This window comes from Lissotriton helveticus, chromosome 12 (genome assembly GCF_964261635.1).
Source record: "Lissotriton helveticus chromosome 12, aLisHel1.1, whole genome shotgun sequence".
Lineage (NCBI taxonomy): Eukaryota > Metazoa > Chordata > Amphibia > Caudata > Salamandridae > Lissotriton > Lissotriton helveticus.
Genome location: NC_136073.1, coordinates 737,648,130 through 737,672,408, shown reverse-complemented (window position 1 = coordinate 737,672,408; position 24,279 = coordinate 737,648,130). Strand labels below are relative to the sequence as shown.

The 24,279-nt window shown below is 42.3% G+C and overlaps 1 protein-coding gene across 2 annotated transcripts in view; it reads right to left on the bottom strand.

Annotated features, from left to right (window-relative positions):
- OTUD7B (OTU deubiquitinase 7B) overlaps positions 1 to 24,279 on the bottom strand; it is a 395,374-nt gene that overhangs the window by 87,299 nt on the left and 283,796 nt on the right. For both annotated transcript variants that reach the window (XM_078670064.1, XM_078670063.1), the window contains exon 7: positions 7,145 to 7,272. In XM_078670064.1, the coding sequence (XP_078526190.1) occupies positions 7,145 to 7,272 (128 nt within the window). The remainder of the gene's footprint in view (positions 1 to 7,144; positions 7,273 to 24,279) is intronic.

The window sequence follows — 24,279 nt, the reverse complement described above, 5'->3', positions numbered from 1 at the left end:
TAAAAAAAACCTTTTCACTAGTAAAAAGCCAAAGTAATTGGCAGCGCAAATCCTTTGGTACTTTGCATTCTGGTATGAGCAGTTCTGCATTTACAATGCAAAAGAATACAACAATGAAAATTAAAACAGGACTCAATGAGCTACTCATTGGCAGGTAATGGGGAATCTGAGAGGTCTGAGGAAAGGTTGTTGCTCAGAAAACCGGAATATATATTAGCTCAAATATTTCTATTTGCACAATTTGTAAAGCGCATGACGACTCGAAAGGCATCCCAGCACTGGATCAGAGGCGGCATCACCAAAACAGAAAGAGCACCCAAGTACTGAATTATTTAAAACGCCAGGTTTTTATCGCTTTCAGAAAAGGTAGCTCATTCTCTGTAACCCGAATAGCCGGAGGGAGAGAGAGAATTACAGAGCTCTGCCACAATAAAACTAATCGATTAACCACCTCTTCTAGCTATTTTAATAGTTGGATTGGCGGCGAGGTAACAATCTGAGTATTGAAGTGATCTGGTGGGGGACAATGGGTGACTATCTGTCGTAAACTGGACGGGTCTTGAACCTGTAAGGCACGGTGGACAGTACACAATTAAAATTCCACTCTTTGATCCGTCCACAGCCAGTGAAACTTAATCCTTGTCTGACTGTGACCTGGGGATTCCCAGCAATACACGTGCTGCCGCAATTTGCGCAGTCTACAATTTCTGGGTAACTCCTTTAGGAGATCCCAAATGTAATGATTTGCCATACTCCAGCAGTGAAAGGACAAGTGCCTGAACCACCATTCGTCTAGAAGTCTGAGGCAGCAAGGTTAAATCTTGTGTAGCATTCGCAACATTCCAAAACAGCTGATTGTTTTAGTAGCATCAACATCCAAGATCAGGGTATCTTTCAACCACATCCCAAGGCTCTTTATAACAGCCTTAGGGATCGGTGGAGGGCCAAGGCCAGGGGGCAAACCTAAACCTTGTTGGGCCACAGAGTTTTTCCACAGAATCATTAGTTCCGTCTTAGCTCCATTGAGCTTCAGACAGGACTAGTTAATTTAGCTAGTTACCTGCCCCAGGCAGTGCCCTAAATTCAATGTTGGAGGGTCTGAGCCAGGGGCAAAGGATATCATCAGCTGGGTGTCCTTCACATAGCATACTATAGAGTCCCCTAAGGGGGCTAGAATGTCTGCCAAGTGTTAAAGGTATATATTGAACAATGCAAAGCTTAGTGAGAATCCCCACAGGTCACGGGCAGACTTTCAGAGGAACAATCCCTATCAAAGACATGGAATGTTCATTCCTTTAAGAAGGAATTTACCCATTCCGGATTTTCCCTGCAATTCCGGCCCTGCAAACTCTATCCAAAAGTATAGATTGGTTGACCATGTTGAAGGGCGCATTAAGATCAAATAGCACAATAGCCACTGTAACCCTTTGATCCATTCTCTCTTTTGCTTCCTTCACTACTTCCAATAAGGCAGTCTCTATGCTGTGTTTAGGCCTGAAGCCAGTTTGTGTATGGTGCATAATTGTTAGATTCTAAGAAATTTGATAAACATCTATTAACATTTTTTTTGCCACCTTAATAGAACCTGTAAGCAGGGAGATAGGGCGGACGTTTTCTAGACAGGAGAGGTCAAGATTAGGCTTCTGTAAGTCAGCTCTAATCATTGCGTGTTTCCATGAGGAAGGAACCATGCCTGTTTCCAGGGGACAGGTTGTTCAATTCCAACATGGAGGAGGAAATCATTTCTGGCTCAAGAGCAGGGATTCTCAGAGGTACGGAGACAAGAGAGGATTTAGATCTAATTTTCCCTCCCACGAAAGGGGGTACTGGGAAACGATAGGTGTGCATCCATTCTCTCTAACTATCGGTGAGGAGATATCCCTTTTATTGGTCTCTTGAAATGATTAGTAGATTTGCAGAATTTTAGCATTAAAATAGTTAGCCAAGGCACTGCACCCATCCGTGGAGGCTTCAACCACGGGGGCATTTGTGGTAAGCTCTAAAAAGGACTTTGTAATTCGGAATAACTCTCTTGCGGAAGTCGCAGCATTATTGATTTTCGTCTCATAGAAGGGGGCCTGAGCTTGTGAAATGTCCATGTGAAATAGCCTCACCGTCTCTCTGTATAATTGCTTTTGTTCTCCTTATAATCCTCTCTCCATGCTCTTTCTGCAATTGTACAGTTTTAGTATTCTAAGGTGTGGGGAGTACGATGGGTCGAAATGTCATCCCGTACCTGTGCAGAACACGGAAGACGGTTCAATATGTTCCAGTCAAAGCTAGTTGGACTGGCGTAGACTGTTGACAGTTGCGCTCCTATAACGGATTGCCATTCCCAAAACTGGAACAATCAAAAAAAGGGGAAGGTAGAGGTTAAGGTTACGTTCACCCTCCTTACTGAATGCAATACATACGGTTGTACACTGACACGCAAGATGCGGTCTCCAGGGGTGCTATCAGGTCATTTTCCAAGAGGAGTGCTTTCACGAAGGTGTAACTACAAGCCCCTCTACCCCTGCAGATGAGGCATATTTCTGCCTAAACAAAAATACAGCGCGTCAGCGTACAACCGTATGTATTAAATATCAGGTAAACACACATTAGGTGTGCACCCCATTGTTTCCTATTCACAGGATACTTTAGGAGTGGTACGCACCGGGCTGGCCCTCATGTGGTCCTGAAGAAGCACTTTAGGGGAAAGCTTGAAACATGTCGACCCAGTACTAGGCACACCATACTCATTACAGTTAGGTCTTTCCCTAGTATTAATCCCTGATTTTAAAACATACCGGCTAGCAGGAATAAAATATTAGCTCAGTAGCTATGTATTTTTAACCTATTTTTCCCACTCAACATCACTGCACCACACATATTTTCCAAAAACAAAGTGCTCCTACGTAGTTTGCAAGTCACAGCACACCTCAATCCGCAGCGGATTGAGAGGACTCCAATAATGAAGCATGCAACCTAGGGGTAACCATGGTGGGTGAGGGGACTCTAGAAAATAATTTTTCTTTCTGGAAAGAGGGTTTTTCACACATGTTCAGTGGAATCCCTGTTCTTCCTATGGTTAGGTTTCTAATTTTGCTATTCTGGATGTTGTGGAACTGCGTTCGCAAAGCTGGAACTCAGAAGGATTTAAATTTCCACTCAAAATACTGATTGAAACATGGTTTTCTGCCTTTAAATGGAACATGACAAGCACATTGATTTTTCTCCTTCTAAAACATAGGTCTTAATTAGGAGGTCACTAACTGTTGTACAAAGAAGTATTTGACATTTTCTTTTTGGGTCTTCAGCTGTTGGGACACTGGAGTGTGGAAAACTTTTGGTCGAGCACGGTTCTAGATTTGCCAGATTTACTATAAAAACAAAGAACCGTGGGTATCTGGATGTTTATGCCTTTTGTAATGAAAGTTGCCTGATGTGTGTAGAAAGCTTTCTTAGGCAATCTGGATATTAATGCATGAGAGCAAGTGGGTTGAATTTTATGTGAAAGAAAAGGTGTGATGTGGGGGTCAGGCCTCTGCAGAGGATAAGTTGAAGGTTTGACCTCTGTTTTGCACTTGGAGCTCCCAGTTAGCAAATCTGGCAATTGATCCTCTTTTATTGTTTTGCCCTATCCACAAGCAGCAATGATTCAAATGTATGTCTTGGTCGAGGCTGGTCAGGCCGAAACAAATGTAGAACTGAAAAGTCTGCAGTGACAAACAAGTTAACAAGTATCAAAACTAAATGATGGACTGAGCACAAAATTGCCGGGTTAAATGCGGTTGAATAAGACTGCTGACTTCGAAGACAATCAAATCAATGTGAACAACTGATTGCCCGTTTGAGCTAAAACACATTGGACTTAGAAACTAAGCATGGATGTCTAACCTACATCTTTTTGGTTCCAAAATCGATGTTGAAGGTTAACATTGCAGAAAATATGTAGTAGAATTTACTAGGAACACTTTCCTGGAGCTATAGGGAGACAATATCTAGAATCAAGTTCAGAGGGTACATGGGTTCTCCCAAAGAGAATGCTGGTGCGGTCTTAGGAAGAGCAAAAGCCCAGGCTGAGCAAAGTAGTTTTATTAAGTTTCCGGAGTACAGAGCAAAAAATGTCTCTGTCAAAACCAAAGCAGCAGCTGATCTCTGGAGACTTGAACATTGTGATCAGGTTGAACTTTTATCAAGAAACAACGGAGAGATGTGTAAAGGTAAATCTTAAATGAAAATGGTGGAGTAAGGTCTACAATGAGCCGAGAAATAAAGTACTCAATGTTGTTAGTAGTGTGGCTATGGAGCCAATAACAGACTGGAAAGAAAGGCCAGCCATGGTAGAAAGGTCCAGGGTTGTGTGTGGCTAAATACTATGACAGCTCTTAACCTGCGGTCTGGTGACCCCTAGGGATCTGCAACTCCCTACTCAGGGAGTCCAGAATTGCTTATATTCTTAAATAATGTTAACATATGAATAATGTATATATAACGAAGCAAAATGCAAAAGTTAACATTTGAAAATGTTCAGTTAATGTTAAGGAATTTGAAAACTGAGGCTAAAAATCAAGTTGGCATCCGAAGATTGATTCGTGGCAGTAGTGCATGTGAATCCAACACAACATAATATGGCCAATGGGTGGCCTCAAATGAATTTAGTAAAGCTCCAACCTTCCCAATAAAATAAAATTGAGTTGTGTTTTACATTAGTGTGTTAATTAAATACAATTTTTTTCATTATTTGTGTATTTTATTGAAGAATGCTCATATCTGTATGTTTGTGTGTTGTTTTGCAATTCAAATCATCAAAACTCCTCGGGTGGGGATCCCCAGCTTCCAGTAATGGCTGAGTGGTGTGTCCACAGAAATCAAAAGGTTATGAACCAATGTACTATAAGTTTGTCATGGTGAGAAGATTATTACTTTTTTTAATCACACACAACAAATGAAAAGTATGTGTTTTCCTAATAAACGTAGTAAAGACCATTATAATAGTGAGTTTGAATATGAACGGTCTCCTAAATGAAACTCAATCAAGGCAAAATAATGACCTAGCTGTAGATAGCGAGAACCATAATTGCTCTCCTACAAGCAACCTGTAGGAAAGAGAAGTTTGATTATACAAAGAAGACATATTAATCTGGTTTGTAAGCATAATGTAAATCGTTAGAGTGTTTAGTATGTCAACTGTAAAAGTGCACATAAGAAAGACAATGATAAGTAGGGTGACCACCTCACTCCAGATGGACCATGCTGCCAGTCCTGAACTTTTTATCTAAAAATCATTGTTTTAAGGTGTGTTGTTGCAATGGAAGCAAAATAAGGCCACGAGTCTCGAGATGCACTTGTTTATCACGCAAAAAGCCAGGACTGGAAACTGCAGCCATACTGAGCAGGTGGGAGGTGGTCACCCTAACTTTAAGTCACAAAAAAAGGGTGGACATCGGATGTCAATGACCAGAGGCCTATACAAAATTAGGGCTACCACACAGTACTTATTTCTTCTACAAATCTTGATGACCGATCATCTAGAAATCGTAAAGTATTGTTATATTACTCTCTCTGTTACACTGTTGTACTTGTTAATTTGAGTTAATTGTAGGTCATCCTCCTAAATTCAACATGGGGTATGTAGCTATCAATGGAGAACTTAGTGTGGACAAAACTGGGATATCACGAGCGGTGTTTAAATAAAAACACTGGTCTTGGTACCTGACCATTAGCTGAAAATAGAGATGGAACGGTTAAAATCCTCTCTGGAGTAAGTAAATGCTGGAATATGCTCAAAAGGAGGTCAATTGGGCCTGGAAATCATTGTAAGGGGTTTTCTACTTATTCTCAGTCTGGTGTGTTAAAAAGCTGCTCAGGAGGACTGTGAATAAAAAAAAGAGTTGCATCAAACCTCCTAACAGAGAAAATACTGAGAATATTTGGTGTACCATATTTCGTCACCTTAATCACAATGGAAGATTTGTTTGTGTAAAAATCTTCTCCGCCTCACTCATTTCTGGTGTGGGTTAAAACCTGCACTCTCATATTCCTTTTGTCTATTTTCGTCATCTGGTACTTTTTTCAAAGAAGACATGGGAAACTCCACCAAAAGCAAATTCTGCTGCCGATTGAAGTTCTGATATGATTTTGCAAACCTTGTTTTAAACCATTTTAAGTGTTATTTTCTCAACTTTAAGGTAGAAAAGCGTATTTTCTGAATTCTTAGTACAATGTACAAGTTGAAGACACCCATATCCATTTATTTGCAATGGGAGCCTGTAAAAAGACAGGCCCCACATCAAACATAAGGGATTTAGCCAACTGCGTACGTCTCAGAATGTCCACCCCTGTCCAGTGGAGTTCTCAGACAGAAGGACCAAGATGCATTACTGTTTGGACTCAGATAGACATGAACAGGTGGTGTGGTATTTCAGGTCAACAAGCCTCATTACTTGGTGCTTTCCCTTCCAAGAGGTAATGACAAGTATGATGGTAGTCATTCTAAGATAAAGTTCCGTCATTTCCTTTTGTACCATCTTCTTGACAGAAAGAAGATGGTTTCTGAGTGACCTCACATGAACGCCAGACCAGACAATACAAGATTCGACTTGATGATGATACACTGAACATGAGAAGCAAACCTCAATGAGTATCAATCGCTGAAAATGGTTCCTTCAAGCAGTGCACTACTTGAATCCTGTTGAAAACATATGTGCAGCAGAGGGGGGCAGATTAGCCAAAGAAATAAACAAATGCAAAAAATAGTGGTCGATTCAAAAGGGGAGAGTGGAAAAAAGCACAATCCAAATATGGGGACGTGCAAAAGAAACTGCTTTGGGCATGTTTTCTCACAAATGCACAAACTTAAGGGGTTGTAGCTCTCACACCAAGAGGGAATCTATAACACAGGGTCTTCTAAATGGGAGCATGTTTGCAAGAACTTTTTTTTCTTGTTCTTCTTTTACCCGCTGGCAAATAACTAACAGCTGGGAAGGAGGGAGACATGAGAGTACCCATGTGCGTGTGGTGTATAGGTGATCGCATAGTGAATGTTTTCATAAAATGTCAATTTATTTAGAGGAACAAAGACTAAATAAAGCAAGCAGTGTATAAGAACAGATTAAGAATGCAGTTGAATAGAAAATGGCTGTCTACTTAAACAACTTACCCTCTCCACCAGAGTCCCTTAGCATCGTGTCAGCCACCACCACAATAGGCCTCTTCAGTACGTGAGCAAGAACAAACACGTGGAACTCCTCCAGGCTTTCATACACTGGCTCTTCTGAACTCTCGACACTGAAGCACAGAAAGTGAAATTAAATCAGGCATTCATCTCTTCAATATTTCATCACTGCCGTCCTACAGGAACATCACAAATCACCAACAACTGAAAGCAACTCAGCAAGTAGGGGCTTTTCACCTTGCATACTGCCAACCATTTGATCAAATCCACAGGTGGTCTATGCATAATACATATAACATTTTTTTTTATGGTTGTTCAATGCTGTGCATTTATACATTTTCGTTGCTGTAAACTGGCAGCGTAGACAATAAATTAGGAAAACCTTTGTCTGGGATTATTTTCAGTTGGCTGTTGCATCAGTTTGTTCCTAGAGTAATGATGAGAACATTTTGAAATAATCTATAAACCTAAATGCTTTTTTGGATGATAATGAATCCATCACCCATTACTATAAAGATGTGTTTCTGGTGCAATATGTGTTAGCAAATTAATGGATGGCTAAAATGTTTGAAGAGCAAAGGGTTCTACAAGATGTGTTGCTGTAAGACCCCTTTGCTCTTCAAACATTATAGTCACCCATATTGACCAATAGAGTTACAAAATAAGTGTGAAATATTGTTTAAAGAGGAAAAGTTTCATATTTAGAACACTAACTTTATATCACAGGTATCTTGTCAGAATCCATAAACAATAGAAATATATGTCTATTTGAAGCATCTCGTAATACATTTCAAACAGGAAAGGTTATGACATGAGGAATGGCTTTGGTGTGTTCTAATAAATTGTAGACTACAAAGGCTTCACTACAGCAACAGTACGGGCGTTAAATACACTGAGCTGAGTGAAGAAAGCAAAGGGCCTAGAGAACAAGAGCTATTGCTCGGCATGTAACAAACTACTACAACTATGAGGTTAAATAAGATAATTATAATTTAGTGAGAATTAGGTTAACGGATTAGGGTTTTGTGATGAAAAATATTGAGGCGTATATCCTTCATATCGGTTAAGCACCTTACAAACATCAATTGGACCTTTCCTAGAACTGAGGAGGATTACACAATACCTCTGGACGTATTTGATTTAATAGGAGTATGTAAAAAGGATCCTGACCTAACAAATATGACGCTGCTGTAGAACTCCGGGACATGCACTCATGCTTCATGTGGACAAATTCGGCGTATTTTCCGCTCTCTGTTAACCTCACTGAAGGGGATTTTAACTCCAGATCCGACTTGTGACAGCTAATAAAGATAATGGCTTTTAATCCTTGGAGATCTGTATGCTGCAACTGGAACATCCCTTAGAAAGGCGTATGGGAAATCTGACCAGCGTCGAAACACATGTTGGCTAGAGTTGTAATGAACTTGAATAACAAGAATAAATACAATGAGAATAAAGCCCAAGAAGATTTGACACACCTTCGAACTTTGAGTGCTCAAGGACAATTTGTATGGGTACAGAAAAATTTCTGAGACTCCGAGCCCTCAAGGCCCCTCAAGGGGTACTGAACACCCGCTCCGCACGCAAGCATGCCGTCGAGCTCTGGGACCTGCTCGACACAACATCCCCGGACGTCGCCTTCCTGACAGAGACCTGGTTTAACGACTCATCCGCACCCGACATCGCCATCCCAGACAGCTACAAGATCACCCGCAGAGACCGCACCAACGGAGACGGAGGAGGAATCACCATCGTCCACAAGAACAGCATCAGGGTCTCGACTAGCACCGACGACCCGCTCAGCACCGCCGAACACATGCATTTCCAGATCCACACAGACCCTAATTCCACCCTCAGAGGCACCCTCGTCTACCGATTCCCCGGACTCCGCCCCCATTTCAGCGACTCCATCATCGACTTGATCAGCACGCACGCCCTGACCTCCACCGACTACATCCTCCTTGGAGACCTGAACTTTCACCTTGAGAACAACAACGACAACAACTCCACAACCCTGATCGATAACCTCGCCAACCTCGGACTGAAGCAACTCGTCACAACGCCCACCCACTCTGCCGGCCACACGCTCGACCCAGTCTTCTCCTCAAGCATGTACCTCTCCATCAACCACACCACCGAACTCCTCTGGACTGACCACAGCTGCATCCACTTCGCCCTCCAGAAACCCACCACACACCACCGCACCCAACAGATCCCCCGCCACTGCTGGAGCAAAATCACCGAAGACCAACTACACGCAAACCTCGCTCTCAGCCCACCCACCGAACCCTCCAACACCGACGACGCTGCCCACAGCCTCAGACGCTGGATCGAGGACTGCACCAACACACTCGCCCCGCTGAAGAAACCCCCCCACAGAGACACCAGCAAGAGGGCCAGCTGGTTCACACCAGAACTCCTAGCCTCCAAGCAAGCCTGCCGGAAACTAGATAAGAAATGGCACAGTGAACAAACTCCGGACAGCCACGCAGCACACAAGGACGCCATCCGCAACCACCACCACCTCATCAGGGCGGCCAAGAGGACCTCCTTCAAAGACCGCCTCGACAACAACGCACACAATAGCAAGGAGCTCTTCAACATCGTGAAGGAACTCTCCAACCCCAGCTCCAACACCAACGAGCCCTGTGCGACTCCCTCGCCACCTTCTTCCACCGCAAGATAGCAAACATCCACAACAGTTCAACACCCAGACAGCAACACAACAGACCCTCTGTACGCCAACGACCACGACCCCCTGCTAGCCTGGGCCAGCGTGAGCATCGAGGACTCCATCAAGACCATGCGCTCAATCCTCTCCGGCTCTCCGTCGGACCCATTCCCGCACCACGTCTTCAACAGAGCAAGCAGCTCCATCGCACCCCACCTGCGCAACGTCATCAATCTCTCCCTCGAGACCGCGACCTTCCCAGAGATCTGGAAACACACAGAGATCAAAGCCCTACTCAAAAAACCTAAGGCAGACCCCAAGAGACCTCAAGAACTTCCGGCCCATCTCTCTGCTCCCCTTTCCGGCCAAGGTCATCGAGAAAACTGTCAACAGACAGCTAACACGATACCTTGAAGAAAACAGAATCCTGGACCCTTCCCAGTCAGGGTTCCGTAGCAACCACAGCACTAAGACTGGCCTTATCGCCGCCACCGACGACATCAGGACCCTGCTGGACAATGGCGAGACCGCAGCACTCATCCTCCTAGACCTCTCTGCCGCCTTCGACACCGTCTGCCACCGGCAGAACCCAGAGCGTCCGCCTCCCCCATTCCGTTCCAAAGCCTCCGAGATCATCTGCGGCGTACCCCAGGGATCCTCCCTTAGCCCGACGCTGTTCAACATTTACATGGCCTCGCTGGCACACATAGCCCGACAGCACGACCTCAACATAATCTCCTACGCCAACGACACTCAGCTGATCCTCTCCCTCACCAAGGACCCCATCACAGCCAAAGCCAACCTCTACGAAGGAATGAAGACCGTCGCCGACTGGATGAAGACCACCCGTCTGAAGCTGAACTCTGACAAGACGGAGGTCCTCATCCGTGGCTCCAACCCTTCAGCCTGGGATGACTCCTGATGGCCGACGGCACTGGGGGCAGCCCCGACACCCACCGACCACGCACGCAACCCGGGAATCATCCTCGACTCAACGCTCTCAATGACCAAGCAAGTCAACGCCGTCTCTTCCTCCTGCTTCAACACCCTCCGCATGCTCCACAAGATCTACAGATGGATCCCGACAGATACAAGAAAGACAGTCACCCAGGCCCTCATTAGCAGCAGACTCGACTACGGAAACACCCTCTACGCGGGAGCCCCGACAAAGCTCATCAAACGACTACAACGCATCCAAAACGCCTCGGCAGGACTGATCCTCGACGTACCACGCCACGGCCACATCACCCCCCACCTGAGAAACCTGCACTGGCTCGCCGTCAACAAGAGGATATGCTTCAAGCTCCTCACCCACGCACACAAGGCACTCCACAAGACTGGCCCAGTCTACCTCAACAGACGGCTCTCCTTCTACATCCCCAACCGCCAGCTACGCTCTGCCGACCTCTCACTCGCCACCGTCTCGCACATCCAAAACACAACCACCGGTGGGAGATCTTTCTCCCACCTCGCAGCCAAGACATGGAACACCCTCCCACTGAGCCTACGACAGACCCAAGACCTGCTGACCTTTAGGAGGATACTCAAGACCTGGCTGTTCGATCAGTAGCAGCCCCCCCAAGCGCCTTGAGACCCTCGCGGGTATGTAGTGTGCTTTACAAATGATTGATTGATTGATTGAAGGGGTGAGGCTCGATGTTGGGCATCATATCGTATGACCAACTAATTACAGGGGTCACACCTGGCAGATTTTTAAGCCCCAAAAGGAAATGTACTTTTGTGAGAAAAAATGGCAGATGTCTCACTCGAGTTATGCTTGCACAGGTATTTCTTGTACCGTATTTATGAAATGCTAATAAAAAATTATAACACAAAAAAAAACTGTTAGGAAGAAACAAAACCTGTCCGAGAATCTCTTTACTGCAGTAGATATGATGATGGTCTACCCCGAACTCAGCATGGAAACAAGTATTTGCATTTTATGTAAATCAATCATTTATTATAGTCTGTTCTTCACACAATATGAGTAAGAACGATAGCAAAGTTTACAAAGAACTCCGAAAAGTAGTATCTGCAATAGGGCAAAGGTTGGACGAAGCCCCGACCTGTATTACTCTGTTCGAACTCTATACTATTTATTTCACCTGTATTATTGACGCTACTGACTATCTATGCACACATTTAACTGTTATATTTGTATTATAGATGTGCTGTACTACTTTGCTCCCTCACGTACCTACCCTTCCCACTTATTATGTGTAACCCCACTCTCTTGCTGGCATTCCCGGCTTTGTAAAGCGCTCTGATATCTGCAAAGATCTTGTTCGTGCTATATAAAACTTTCAAAATAAATAAATAAATAAATGGTGTTCTATGTTGTGAGGAAGTGGTCAGCTTGCATATCGAGGAAGCAGCGCCACCCACAAGGAACCTGTGCATCGGCACCACGTCCGACCACCCTTCTGAAGCGGATCGCGTAATTTTACCGACCGCCCCCACGGACAAGCTTCCTGCTAAACGCGGATCGAACATTGTATCGAACACTGGCCAAAATCTAATTCAAACAGACGGGGCTCCCACACTGGGCATGCTTCGCATTGCTAAATAATCAACCATCACCAATTCTCAGAAGTGCCTCTATGATCCAGCCATTCTACCCCTTGGTACGATTCCACAACGATTCCGAACCTTGAACTGTTCACCCCGAGGGCATTTTTCTTGTATTAGCAGGCAATTATTAAGTCCTGATGATGATCCCATAAATTCTGAGCACGGGATCGAAACGCCGTCGACTTTGTTTAGCAGTCATACAGTTGATTTATGAACATTTATATATGTATGTACTACTCTGGGGAATACTGCCAATCTGAATTTTAATGCAGTATCCAGCTTCGCTCAAACTTTCTCCTTGCCTGACGTAAACTGTCCCCTTCTCTGCACCCTCTTTCACAACTTTCCTCTATCTCTAAGTACGGCACAGGCTTGTGCCCTACTGCAAACGTCATATGTTTGTTTTAAAATTGTAAAGTGTATTTTGGTTATTTTGTTTAATAAATTCTTTGCCCGGCTGGGCATAAGAATAAGTGCATATATTGTCCGATTGTGGTCTATATATTAAATTATTCTAGGCTTAGGACCTTTGTTTCCTTAAAATAGCTTATACCCATGGTCCCGAGCCATTTAGTGGGTCCCCCTTGTTTTTCTAAAAAAAAAAAAAAGGCTCATATTTTGCGACACAGAACAATGAACCATACTTCTGTTGACATTAAACAGTAAAAGGAGCCTACTGCTGTCTTAACGCATCTCCTCCTACCTTTAAGATTGAACTTACAAAGTTGATTCTACCTGTAGCTACATTTCAGCATAAATGTTTTTTAAATGACTTGACATTAGAAAAAAATCCCTTCAAATGGTTGTTTATGTGAACCTCAGAAAACTTGACACTGAGGACATATTTTGTTAGCCTGTGACACTGAGGACATATTTTTTTAGCCTGCACCAATTGAATGGCTCGTTAGAAAATAAGCAGGACACAATACTTTCATCACACACTCAATGCATTCAATGCACAAACAGTGACTATTTTAACATACAGCAAGTCCTGTGTTATGAAATAGTCTAAAAATCCACAAAAGCCATGCCACAAGTCAGTTTAATTTTTGACAAACAGCTCATATGGGTGGCAAGGATAAATTTCCTACCTGTAATCCTAGTTCTCTTCCAGGGGAATAGTCACAAAAGTCATAAGCACTGAATAGTCCAGCCCATGCGCGGGGACACCGGTACATATATTCAATATGATATATATATGCATGTTTAACCTCACTAACGTACGTAGTACCCTACGTAGTACCCTAAAACATATACATATACATATATATGTCTATGTTAGGGTTAGGGTGCCCAGTTCATCTATAAAGGTTCTTAAACATGTTGATTATCAGGGATGTGGAATCCTGGTTGACACAACGAGATAGTGGCCAGATTTTGATATTTTGCACATATTGTGGAATTTGCACAACAAATTGCTATTTTGCACATTTATTGCGGAATTTGCACATTTGATGGTACTATTTGCACTATTATGTATATCTCTAAAACAAGCACTTGCACTTTATTATTGTTACTACTATGATGTTGTGTTTGGAACCTGGTTAAAAGTATTAGACACCCTGGACTTAGAGCAGGGGAACTCCTGGTTTGTCTATTTAATTAGAAGAATAGAATATCAATGTTTATAACCTCTAGTAATAAATGTATTTTACCATGAATTTAACGAGGTTAACGCACTCCGGGATCGTCATAAAATGTATATCTGTATATATATATATATATATATATATATATATATATATATATATATATATATATATATATATATATATATATATATATATATATATTTTTACACTATGTACTAGACCCCCGCTTTTGGTATTTTACTGATACATTTTCACAAATCAAGCTAAGTTACCCGTTATTATAATGTCATTAGAAAATCCAACATAGTATGTTTTCTATGTCCTTGCCTAAGCACTCACACGTGACGTCAATTTAATCATCACTGGCACTTTAAAAGGTTGACACCGATTAAGTAACATTGTCATGTGAACAAGGCTCGTGGAGCCGAAACGTCATGGACTTTACCTGCACTAATTAAATAAACGAAAGAAGGACACTTTATTGGTCCGTGTCCAAGTGCTACTTACCATGGCTGGTTGTTATTCCAGAGCGAGGTGGAGGCGACGGAATGGTGAAAATATATATATATATATATATATATATATATATATATATATATATATATATATATATATATATATGCTTCCTGTCCGTCCGCTTCCCTTCACTCTCGACCGGGTGCTGCAGCAACGGGTGACGGCACCACGCGGGTCACACTCAGACCTAAGCTCAGTCGTACAAAAAGTACGCAGCCCTCACAGGGACGAGTCCAAAAAGTTTATTGGACAAGCACACTCTTCAGACGCGTTTCGGCAACCGCCTTTCTCAATTAGAGGCCGGCGCCACCATCAGGCAGTGTTAAAATACTTCCAATCCTAAAAATAATATCTATCTATCTATCTATATATATATATATATATATATATATATACACACACACGTATATCAGTTTACACTCCAAGATGCATGCAGGCACCATGCAGAGAAAACTGACTTTTTTTTTTTATATCTTAATTGATTTTCTGTGTACATCGTAAATTAAACCGTAAACAATCGAGGTATTCCATAAAGTCAATCATTTGAGCTAGATACATAACATCGCCATCAGATCCTTCCTGTAGTTCAACAGTTATATAGCACATATGCCATGCGAAACCCGATCCCGCCTCCCTCCATGTGTTAGTTGTGCCACGGCCCCTCCGGTCCTCTCGTTCCCTTGAGAGAGAGAAAAACAGACTCTTGAATACGCTGTATACTGCTTGTCAGGATATCGTGTTTATTAAATTAACGGTGCAAAGCGGTCATAAAACGTTTCGGCCAACGCAGTGGCCTTGATCACATGAGCGCCTGTCGGGTGAGTAAAACACATTTGTATGGTCCCAGAGTACCATGTGATACTGTCAGCTGACATATTAAACATAGTAAAAATACTTGGTGTGCATGAATGGAAGGCACTGGCGACAATGATTTTAGATGTCAACAAATGAATACAATAACTGCTCCAATGCTTAAAGCAGGTCAGTTTTCAAATACATGTAACATCTGGATGTTTGTCAAATTAAAATGAGACAAATCGATCGAGTCATGGGTATTGGGTATAAAATCAATCACCCAGTCAGACTTTAAATCTAAAATGCACAAATGCACCAAAAAATCGAATAATAGTTAGATACATGTAAAAATTACTACAGAATTTTAAAACAAGTCACGTTAAAAAATTCGGAGTCCACCTGGAATAAATATGTGCAAATAATGACAGTACAAATACTTCATGCGATTAAGCAGCAAACATGAAATGTAAAAGAAAAATCATTTGCATTCCAATTAAAGTGCTCCAATGATAAACAATGTAGTATAAGCCCTTGTTGCAATACATGTTGCTGACAGCAACGACGTGAAAAGTGCCAAGTACAAAAAAGTGCAAAGATACATTCTGGTGACAAAATATAAAATACAAAAAAAAATTTGAATGAAAAAGCAGCATCAAATGACCAATGTACACCAACTTAATGAATGCTCAAATGCAACTGTGTACTATCTGTCATTTCTAAAATCTATATCAACTCTATAAGAATTAGTCTAAATCTGGGGAGCCCCCCAGATGATCCCAAGAAATCACTCACGGTGAAATGAATTCTGGTAGTTGAAGTTATAACTGATACCTTCACATAATGTCGAAACTAGTTCAGTGACTGAATCAATGTTAAATCTGTGCAAACACGCCAATAAATAGCTTAAAACCAAAAACTCACATGAAACCATATAAATTAATGGTAAAAAGCCATAAAACTGGACGAACCGCAGAGACTAAAACATTAAAACCAATACTGTGTATAAAACCATAGAAAACAGGAAAGTAAAAGTGGTGTTGGAATGACCATGTAACTACAGGTAATAGTGCAAATCTTCACAAATATTGAGACCTCGGGGGGCTTTGGTGTCGAGTTCAATGATGTACTGAGTTTCTAACTGTCTAAGCCTCTTCTCCCGATTGCCTCCGCGTTATTGATGGGCAACCTGTCAATGACAAAATATTGGAGCACATTAAGATTGTTATTGTGCTCCAATATGACGTGTCTCGCTACCGGATAAGGAGGGTCTGAATTGACAGTTGCCCAGAGGTGTTGCAATATACGTGTAAAAACCTGTAGTTTGGTACTGCCGACATACTGTAACCCGCAGATCCATCTTAACACGTACACAGTGAACTCTGTGCGGCAAGTGTAGTGACCTATCAATTTGATAGGAATATCCGAAAAAGCAGTGGAATACGAAGTAGTGTTCACCCCGAATTTACAAGCACGACAAGTGCTACACTTAAAAAAGCCTTTCTTTGGGGTGAGCCAACCGCTTTTGGTATTTAATTCCAGACTGGTTTTTACTAGATCACTGCGCATCGAGTAAGTCTTACAGTAAGTGAAATTGGGTTTGTTGGGAAGTACCTGCTGTAATGTGGCATTGGTAAGCACAATTGGCCATTGCGTATTGATGATGCTCTTGATGGCATTGGCTTGCTTGCTGTAAGTCGAGATAAACTTGCATGACATCACTCGACCCACCTTCTCTTTCAGTCTCATCAGTGCTAACAGATGGGGACGTAGCTACATTGCTGACATTGTTCACAGGTTTCAGTAGCTCTAGTCAATCTTTATTGTTGGCTTTTTTCAGAGCAATGTCCAATTTTTTAGGATCATAACCTCGCTCCATTAGCCTTTCCTTAGCAGCTTGTTGTGCAATCACCAGTGTAGTATTGGACCTGCACGCCCTTCGGATACGCCATAATTCTCCATAGGGAAGACTAGAGATAGTGTGCTGGGGGTGGAAACTTGAGGCGTGCAATAATGTGTTGCCTGCTGTCGGTTTCCTGAATAAGCATGTTTCTATGACCCCTTTCTCAATGAACACTGGGATGTCCCGAAAATTGGTAGTTACAGGGTCAATGTGTGCCGTGAAGTTCAGTTTATGGTCGTTTTTGTTGATGACCTCAACAAAGTTACAGGCAGGCTTCAACATGTGATATATATATCTAGATGTAGTGAGCAAGGCGGTTCCATCCGCCGAAACGCGTCTGATCGCTTGTTATTGGTGAATAAAAGAACCTTTGATCACATCCACGGAGTCGGTGCCTGTTCTTCTATAATCAAAGCCAGGATTGGGAGAATATATATATATATATATATATATATATATATATATATATATATATATATATATATATATATATATATATATATATATATATATATATATATATATATGTGTGTAGCCTACAGAAAGATGCTAAAACATGCCCAAATTACATTGACTTTTTCATTTAAAAGGTACACAACCATTCAGCATTTCTGTACTACAGGAAATTAAACTTTAAAGTGTAAAAACATAGCCTTTATTTGGAAGGAAAAAGCAAGCAAATGGAAGGCGTTATTAGCCAATAGGTGGCATTGAAAACCATAACAGAGAAAACTGAGACTGTGCTTTTAAGACCTCCATGACCTCCTGAATCCTATCATGCCCCACAGATGACAGTTAAGTCAGGTATTTTTTAACACTGACATGAACATTCCAGTGAGTTGCTTATGACTTTGATGAGTATTCCCTTGGAAGAGTACTAGGATAACAAGTTAGCAATGTATCCTTCTCTTCCAGGGGATACTTCTCAATAGTTATAAGCACTAAATAGAATAGCTAGCTATTCCCAAAGCCCTGCGGACGAATAGAACCATTAATTAGCAGTTGACAACAAATTATCCAAAGAGATTTCTTAAAGATGCTTCCCTACTTGAGCATCTGCCTGAGTCTAGACAATAATGCGGAGCAAACGTATGTACTGATCTTCATATTGCAGCCTTGCACATTTCCGCAATGGGTACCTTCCTCAGTAGAACAGCAGTAGCAGCCTACCCCTCGTAGAGTGGACCTTGTGTCTAGATAGTATTGTATTGTAATTGCATTTATATAGCGCTTACTACCCCTGCCAAGGAGTCGAAGCGCTTTTTCGGCGAGTAGCACGCTACTCCGGAATTAAGGATTAGTGGTGAATTAGTATAGTGAAATATGAAATTTGAGAATTTGACATGTTAGTCTGTTATTTTGATTGGAAAGGGTAGTGGAGGGATAGAAGAGTGAAGGGTTTAGACTTTTTGTTGCTTGTTTTGGAGGTCATAGCAATAGGAGGCTTTGGATGAGTAAAAAGGAATGTGGAGGGGAAGAGTCAGAGGGAAGAGTTTTGAACGGCTTGTTTTGAAGGACCGGTATAGTAAAAGAGGTGTCAGATGATGCAAGGAGTGGTAGAGTATAGAAAGGGTTATTTTGGGGAACATAATAGTGGTATGGGGTTTGGGAAGAATGAGAGAGTGATTGTAGAGGATATATTGATAGAGGTATAGGGTGAAAAATAGGGTAGTGCCTTGGAAAGAGTAGTAGAAAGAGGTTTGAGATGAGTCAGAGAGTTGAGGTAGAAGATATATTGAGAGCGGTATAGCATGAGAAATAGGGTAGTCCATTGGATATGCTGAATTAGAAGAAAGTAATAAATATATGGATCCATAAGTACATGGAAAGTATATAGAGGCATAAAGTTAGTAGGATAAGGATGTTCAGGAGTAGAGACTGGAGGGGACTTCTTAAAAAAAAAAAGACTGGTTCCTCCTCAATATTTTCCTTTGGAAATGATTTTAACAATGAAATAACAGTGGAAGACAATTATATGGATTTCTGTGATCAGATTCAAAGTCGACTTGACCAGAATGCTCCCATGAAAAACTGTAAGAAGACTGGCAGGCCGTCAGCCTGCTGGTACAATGATCATCTGAAATCTTTAAAATTGATTTGCCGACAGGCTGAGCGGAAATGGAGGAAGATCTACTCGGATGAGGATAAAGCCTCCTAGGGTCCCCTTTAGATCCTCTTCCTCACAAAATTTGGAAGGAGCTAGGTTCTGAGCTTTTTCCTACTCTGCGTCAGATCTGTAACAGCTCTCTAATCTCTGGTTCAGTGCCAGCATGCTGGAAACGGGCGGTGGTTACTCCACTCCTGGAAAAAACGACACTTGACCCGACCTGCACTGGTAATTACAGACCAATTTCGCTCTTACCTTCCCCGATTAAAATCATTGAACGACTGGTCATCATTACTTTCTCTTAGTTCCTGGAATCTAACTCCAAGTTGGACGATGTCCAGTTCGACTTTCGACCTGGCCATGGAACTGAGACTGCCCTAGTGACCGTGTTAGACGACCTTCGACTGAGGGCAGACAGGGGACAATCTAGCATTCTAATATTGCTTGACCCGTCTGCCGCTTTCGATACGGTCGACCATGGTATTCTGCTGACCGGCCTGGAAGAAGTTGGGGTGTCAGGGACGGCCCTAGAGTGATTCCGCTCTTATCTATCTGGCAGATGTCAGGCGGTTTCCCTCCCGCCGTAGCAGTCTAAGTTTTCCAACATCCACCATGGTGTTCCTCAAGGCTCGGCGATAAGCCCTATTCTTTTTAATATCTATATGAGACCCTTGATTGGAATCATAAAGGCGCATGGTGTGAAAGTGGTGAATTATGCCGACAACACCAAACTCTTCTTCTCCCTAGAGGGAAATCAGTTGATTTCTTTGGCAACTTTCCATGACTGCATGCAGGATACTGCCCACTGGTTAAGAATTAACTCACTTCAATTTAATTCAGATAAGACTGAAGTCTTATACTGTGCCGTGGGGAAGGTCCCTCCCCCTTTTCGGACAATTTTTGGCCTCCTCCAACCACGTCTACTCTGGCTCCGGCTAAAGCAGTACGTAATCTGGGAGTGATGCTTGATGCTAACTTAACCACTTGGATGCTAAGCTACTTGCGCTGCTTCCATGTAATTTCCATTGAAATCAATGGAAACTCCATGACGAGCTGGGCTCGTCATGAGCGTCGAAGGGGTTAACAATGGAAATGCATGTACATAAGGTGTTGGGGAACTGTTTCTCCTTGATCAGAGCGTTAAGAAGATCCTCCCGCTGCTGCCAAAGACGGCCAGAGCGTTGGTCGTTGGTAGTATCATTCTCAGTAGACTAGACTACTGTAACGCCCTACTGTTGGAGGCCCCATAATTCTTGATTGAGCGCCTCCAAAGAGTCCAAACCATGGCGGCCAAACTGGCACTGATGAAACCATGACACTCGTCAGGTTCATTGGCCCTTGCAGAGCTTCATTGGTTGCCTATAATGCAGAGGGTCCAGTTTAAGTCTTTATGCCTGGTCTTCAAGGCCCTTCATGGCTTTGGACCCGTACCTCTCCAAGAGACCTTTACATGATATATTCCAACTAGATGTCTTCACTCTGCCACCACTTGCTTGGGGAAAGTCCAGAAAATTCGAAGAGCTAAGTCAGGAGGCAGGGCGTTTAGCTCTGCCACTGCCAAGCTCTGGAACAGCCTCCATTTGGAATTTAGACAGCTCCATGATCGTCTACAGTTTAGGATGAAGATCAAAACATGGCTGTTTCCCAGAGCTTGATAGCTCTGGAACTGCCTGTTTAGTCTTCGCCCGTTTCCCCTCCACTGCCTGTTGACGATTCATGTACTATAGCGCCAAGATACCTGTTAGGTGATAGCTGCGCTCTACAAATACCGTATACAATACAATACAATATGTAGATTAAAGATGTTGATAGCGGTATAGGGTGAGAAATAGGGTAGTGCATTGAATATGGTTTTTTGAGAAAAGTGATAAATATATTGATCTAAGTACATGGAAGGAATATAAATGCATAAAGGAAGTAAGTATATGTAGATTAAAGAAGCATTAGATAAACTCTGGTTTTCAAGTGTTGCACTTAAAATAATTATTCTACATGTTGATACAAAGCAATACACATATATAGGTACATATCTATAGTACAAATAAATGCTTATATTCAGAGGAATATGCTGTATATTTCTGTTTGTGTATGGTGCTTATGTGGGGGAGAGCCAATTCTTGAGTAGTTTTGTGAAGATAAGGTGGTTTTCCGTGGATTTTTTGTTGGGGGGGGGGGGGAAGAGTTCCATAGTTTGGCTGCTTGAACAGAGAAGGATGTACCACCCATGTTTTTTTTTCTTTTATCTTGGGATTTTGAGGCGAGGTACCACTCTAGAGCGGAGGTTCCTTTGTTGAATGTGTTTGGTGATTTTGTTCCTGATGTAGAGTGGTCCCATTCCATGTATCGCTTTGTGGGTGATACAAAGCAGTTTGAACGTGGATCTTCAGGCAACCGGTAACCAATGCAGGGCTTTCAAGGCAGGAGAGATGTGGTCTTGTGGTTTGGAGAGTAGTCTGACAGCCGAGTTCTGAATCCATTGTAGTTTTTCATGGTCGTTAAAAGTGATCCCTGGTAAAGGCTATAGGCGTAATCGTGTTTGGACAGAACAAGGGAGATGGTAGCTTGGACCTTGTGCGGAAATCTCATATGGGGGAAGATTTGTCAGAGTTTTAATAGTAACAAAGCTTGATCTTGCTAGTTTGTCGACTTGGGCATTAGAGTCCATGGTCATTCCGAGGTTTCTTACTTTCTTCGACACTTTAGGCTGTGATCCCAGTTCATCAGGCCAGGCACCAAGTGGGTCATAATGTTTCCAATCGCCACATGTGAGTATTTCCGTTTTGGAAGCATTCAATTTGAGATGGCTTCAAGTCTTCCATTGATCCACAGCTCTGAGACAACTGAAAATTGGTGAGTTTCCAATGTCTTTGGGGCATTCCAGTTGAACAAGTATTTGTGTGCCATCTACACAGTTATAGCACGTGAGGTGAAATTGATTGATCAGTGCCATTAATTACTTCATGTAGATGTTACAAAGCATGGGTGAGATGATAGAGCTTTGAGGGATCCCTGCTTTTGTGGAGTGCGGTTTGACGAGAAAGGTGGGGTATGGATGACATCAGTTCTGTTTCGAAGGTAGGATGTGATCCAGTCTAGAGCAGACCCTCTATGCCGGCTTCGTAGAGTTTTTGTATCAGAGTGTCATGGTCAACCGTGTCAAAGGCAGAAAAGAGGTTTAACAGGAGTAGCACTGCAACCCCGTTCCAGTCAACTGTGTTCTTTAGATCATCCCAGATGGCAAGTAGGGCAGATTCTGTGCCTCTTCCCGGACAAAATCCTGTCTGGAAATCTTAAAGTATGGCATTCTCTTCAATTATTTGTGACATCTGGGCGAACACTGCTCTTTCTATCAGTTTGCCCAGGAAAGGTCCATTTGTAATGGGTCTGTTGTTGTCAGGGTTCAGCCGGTCCAAGTTTGTTTTCTTCAGTAAAGGGCGCATGTATGACTTTTTTAGGTGTTCTGGAAATATTCCGGTAGTTAAGGAATCGCTGATGATTCTTTTTACTGGAGTGGCAGCAGAGGTGGGTAGAAGAATTGACTTGAAAGTTTGCGGTGGACATGGGTAAGAAGGGCAGTCGTGTGAAATGTGTTGGAAGGAACGGAGAGGCTGGGTTTGAGTATTCTTGGATTGTTGTTTTGAAAAAGGGTTGGTGCTGGTGCTTTGCCTCTGTTTTAAGTACGAGTACAACATGTCTGCTTTGTATGTGTAATTATTTGCCAGTTTGTCTATGAAATCTTGATTAATGGGATGAGGTCCTTCTAGGCCATTCGGTTTACGAAATTCATTGAGTATTTTATAGAATTCTTTATTTGCACGTTCAGCATTTTGAAATTGTCTGAATAGTACTTTTCTTTGCTTTTTTGATAGCGGACTTGTACAATCTGCTAATTTTCTGTAGGCAAAGTTTGTCTTGTTTGGTGTTCGTTTTGAGCCAGGCACGTTTCAGCTTTCTAATTTGTAGTTTTATGTCTTTTATCTCTGTATTTCTCAAAGGTGCTGGTTTTCTTTTTTTCCTGTTGTGTGGTTTTGAGTGGTATCAGGATATCAAAAGGTTCCTGTAGCCACTCATAGTTTTTTTAACAGAATTTGTTTCCAGATCTGTACTGGATGTTAGTTGTGTTTCTAAGTTTTCCAAATTGTGAGTCAGCTCTATTCCAACTGTCCATAACCCCTCAATTTACGCTGTCAGGCTTACTGGCATATCGTCCCCCTGGGACAGCGAGTCATTGGATAACTTCACTACCTGACCTACTAGCCCCAGTTCTGCTTAAAGCATCTAATTTTACTATTCTAGGAGATTTAAACATTCATTTGGATGATAACGAATGCTCTTATAGAAATCAGATCTTTTCCACCCTAGAAGCTTTTAATCTTCATTTACTCAACACTGGTCCCACACATTGTGCCGGCCACCTACTTGACCCTATTTTTTCGAATTTGCCTTTAGATTGTTCTCGTGAAGCTTTACAAATTACTTGGTCTGATCATTTAGCTGTCCCTTTCACCTTAGATATGGCTGATACAGTAACTAGATCTCTGACAGGAAAACTGGGGCCATCTCGGAATTGGGGGAAGGTCAGCATTCCAGAACTTAACAAACTATTGATCAAAACTCTTCCGTCTATTGAGGCATCGATTACTGTTCTTGATGACGTTACGAAACTTTGGCTTACTAATGCTGTAGAACGGGCGTTACCAATGACGTCTAAGTCTTCAGTTATACATCATCCTCCTGCTCCATGGTACTCGGAACAACTTAAGAGTCTTCGCTCACAATGTAAGATCCTGGAGCGAAAATGGAGAAAAGGCTACTCTCCTTCCCGTAAAATCACATATAAAGAAGCCTTAAAAAAGTACCACAACAGCTGCAAAACGGCTAAAGCAAATTACACCACGAGAACAGTGACTGATGCACAAAACTGCCCTAAGGTATTATTCTCTGTCGTGAAAAAATTGACCGGTGCAA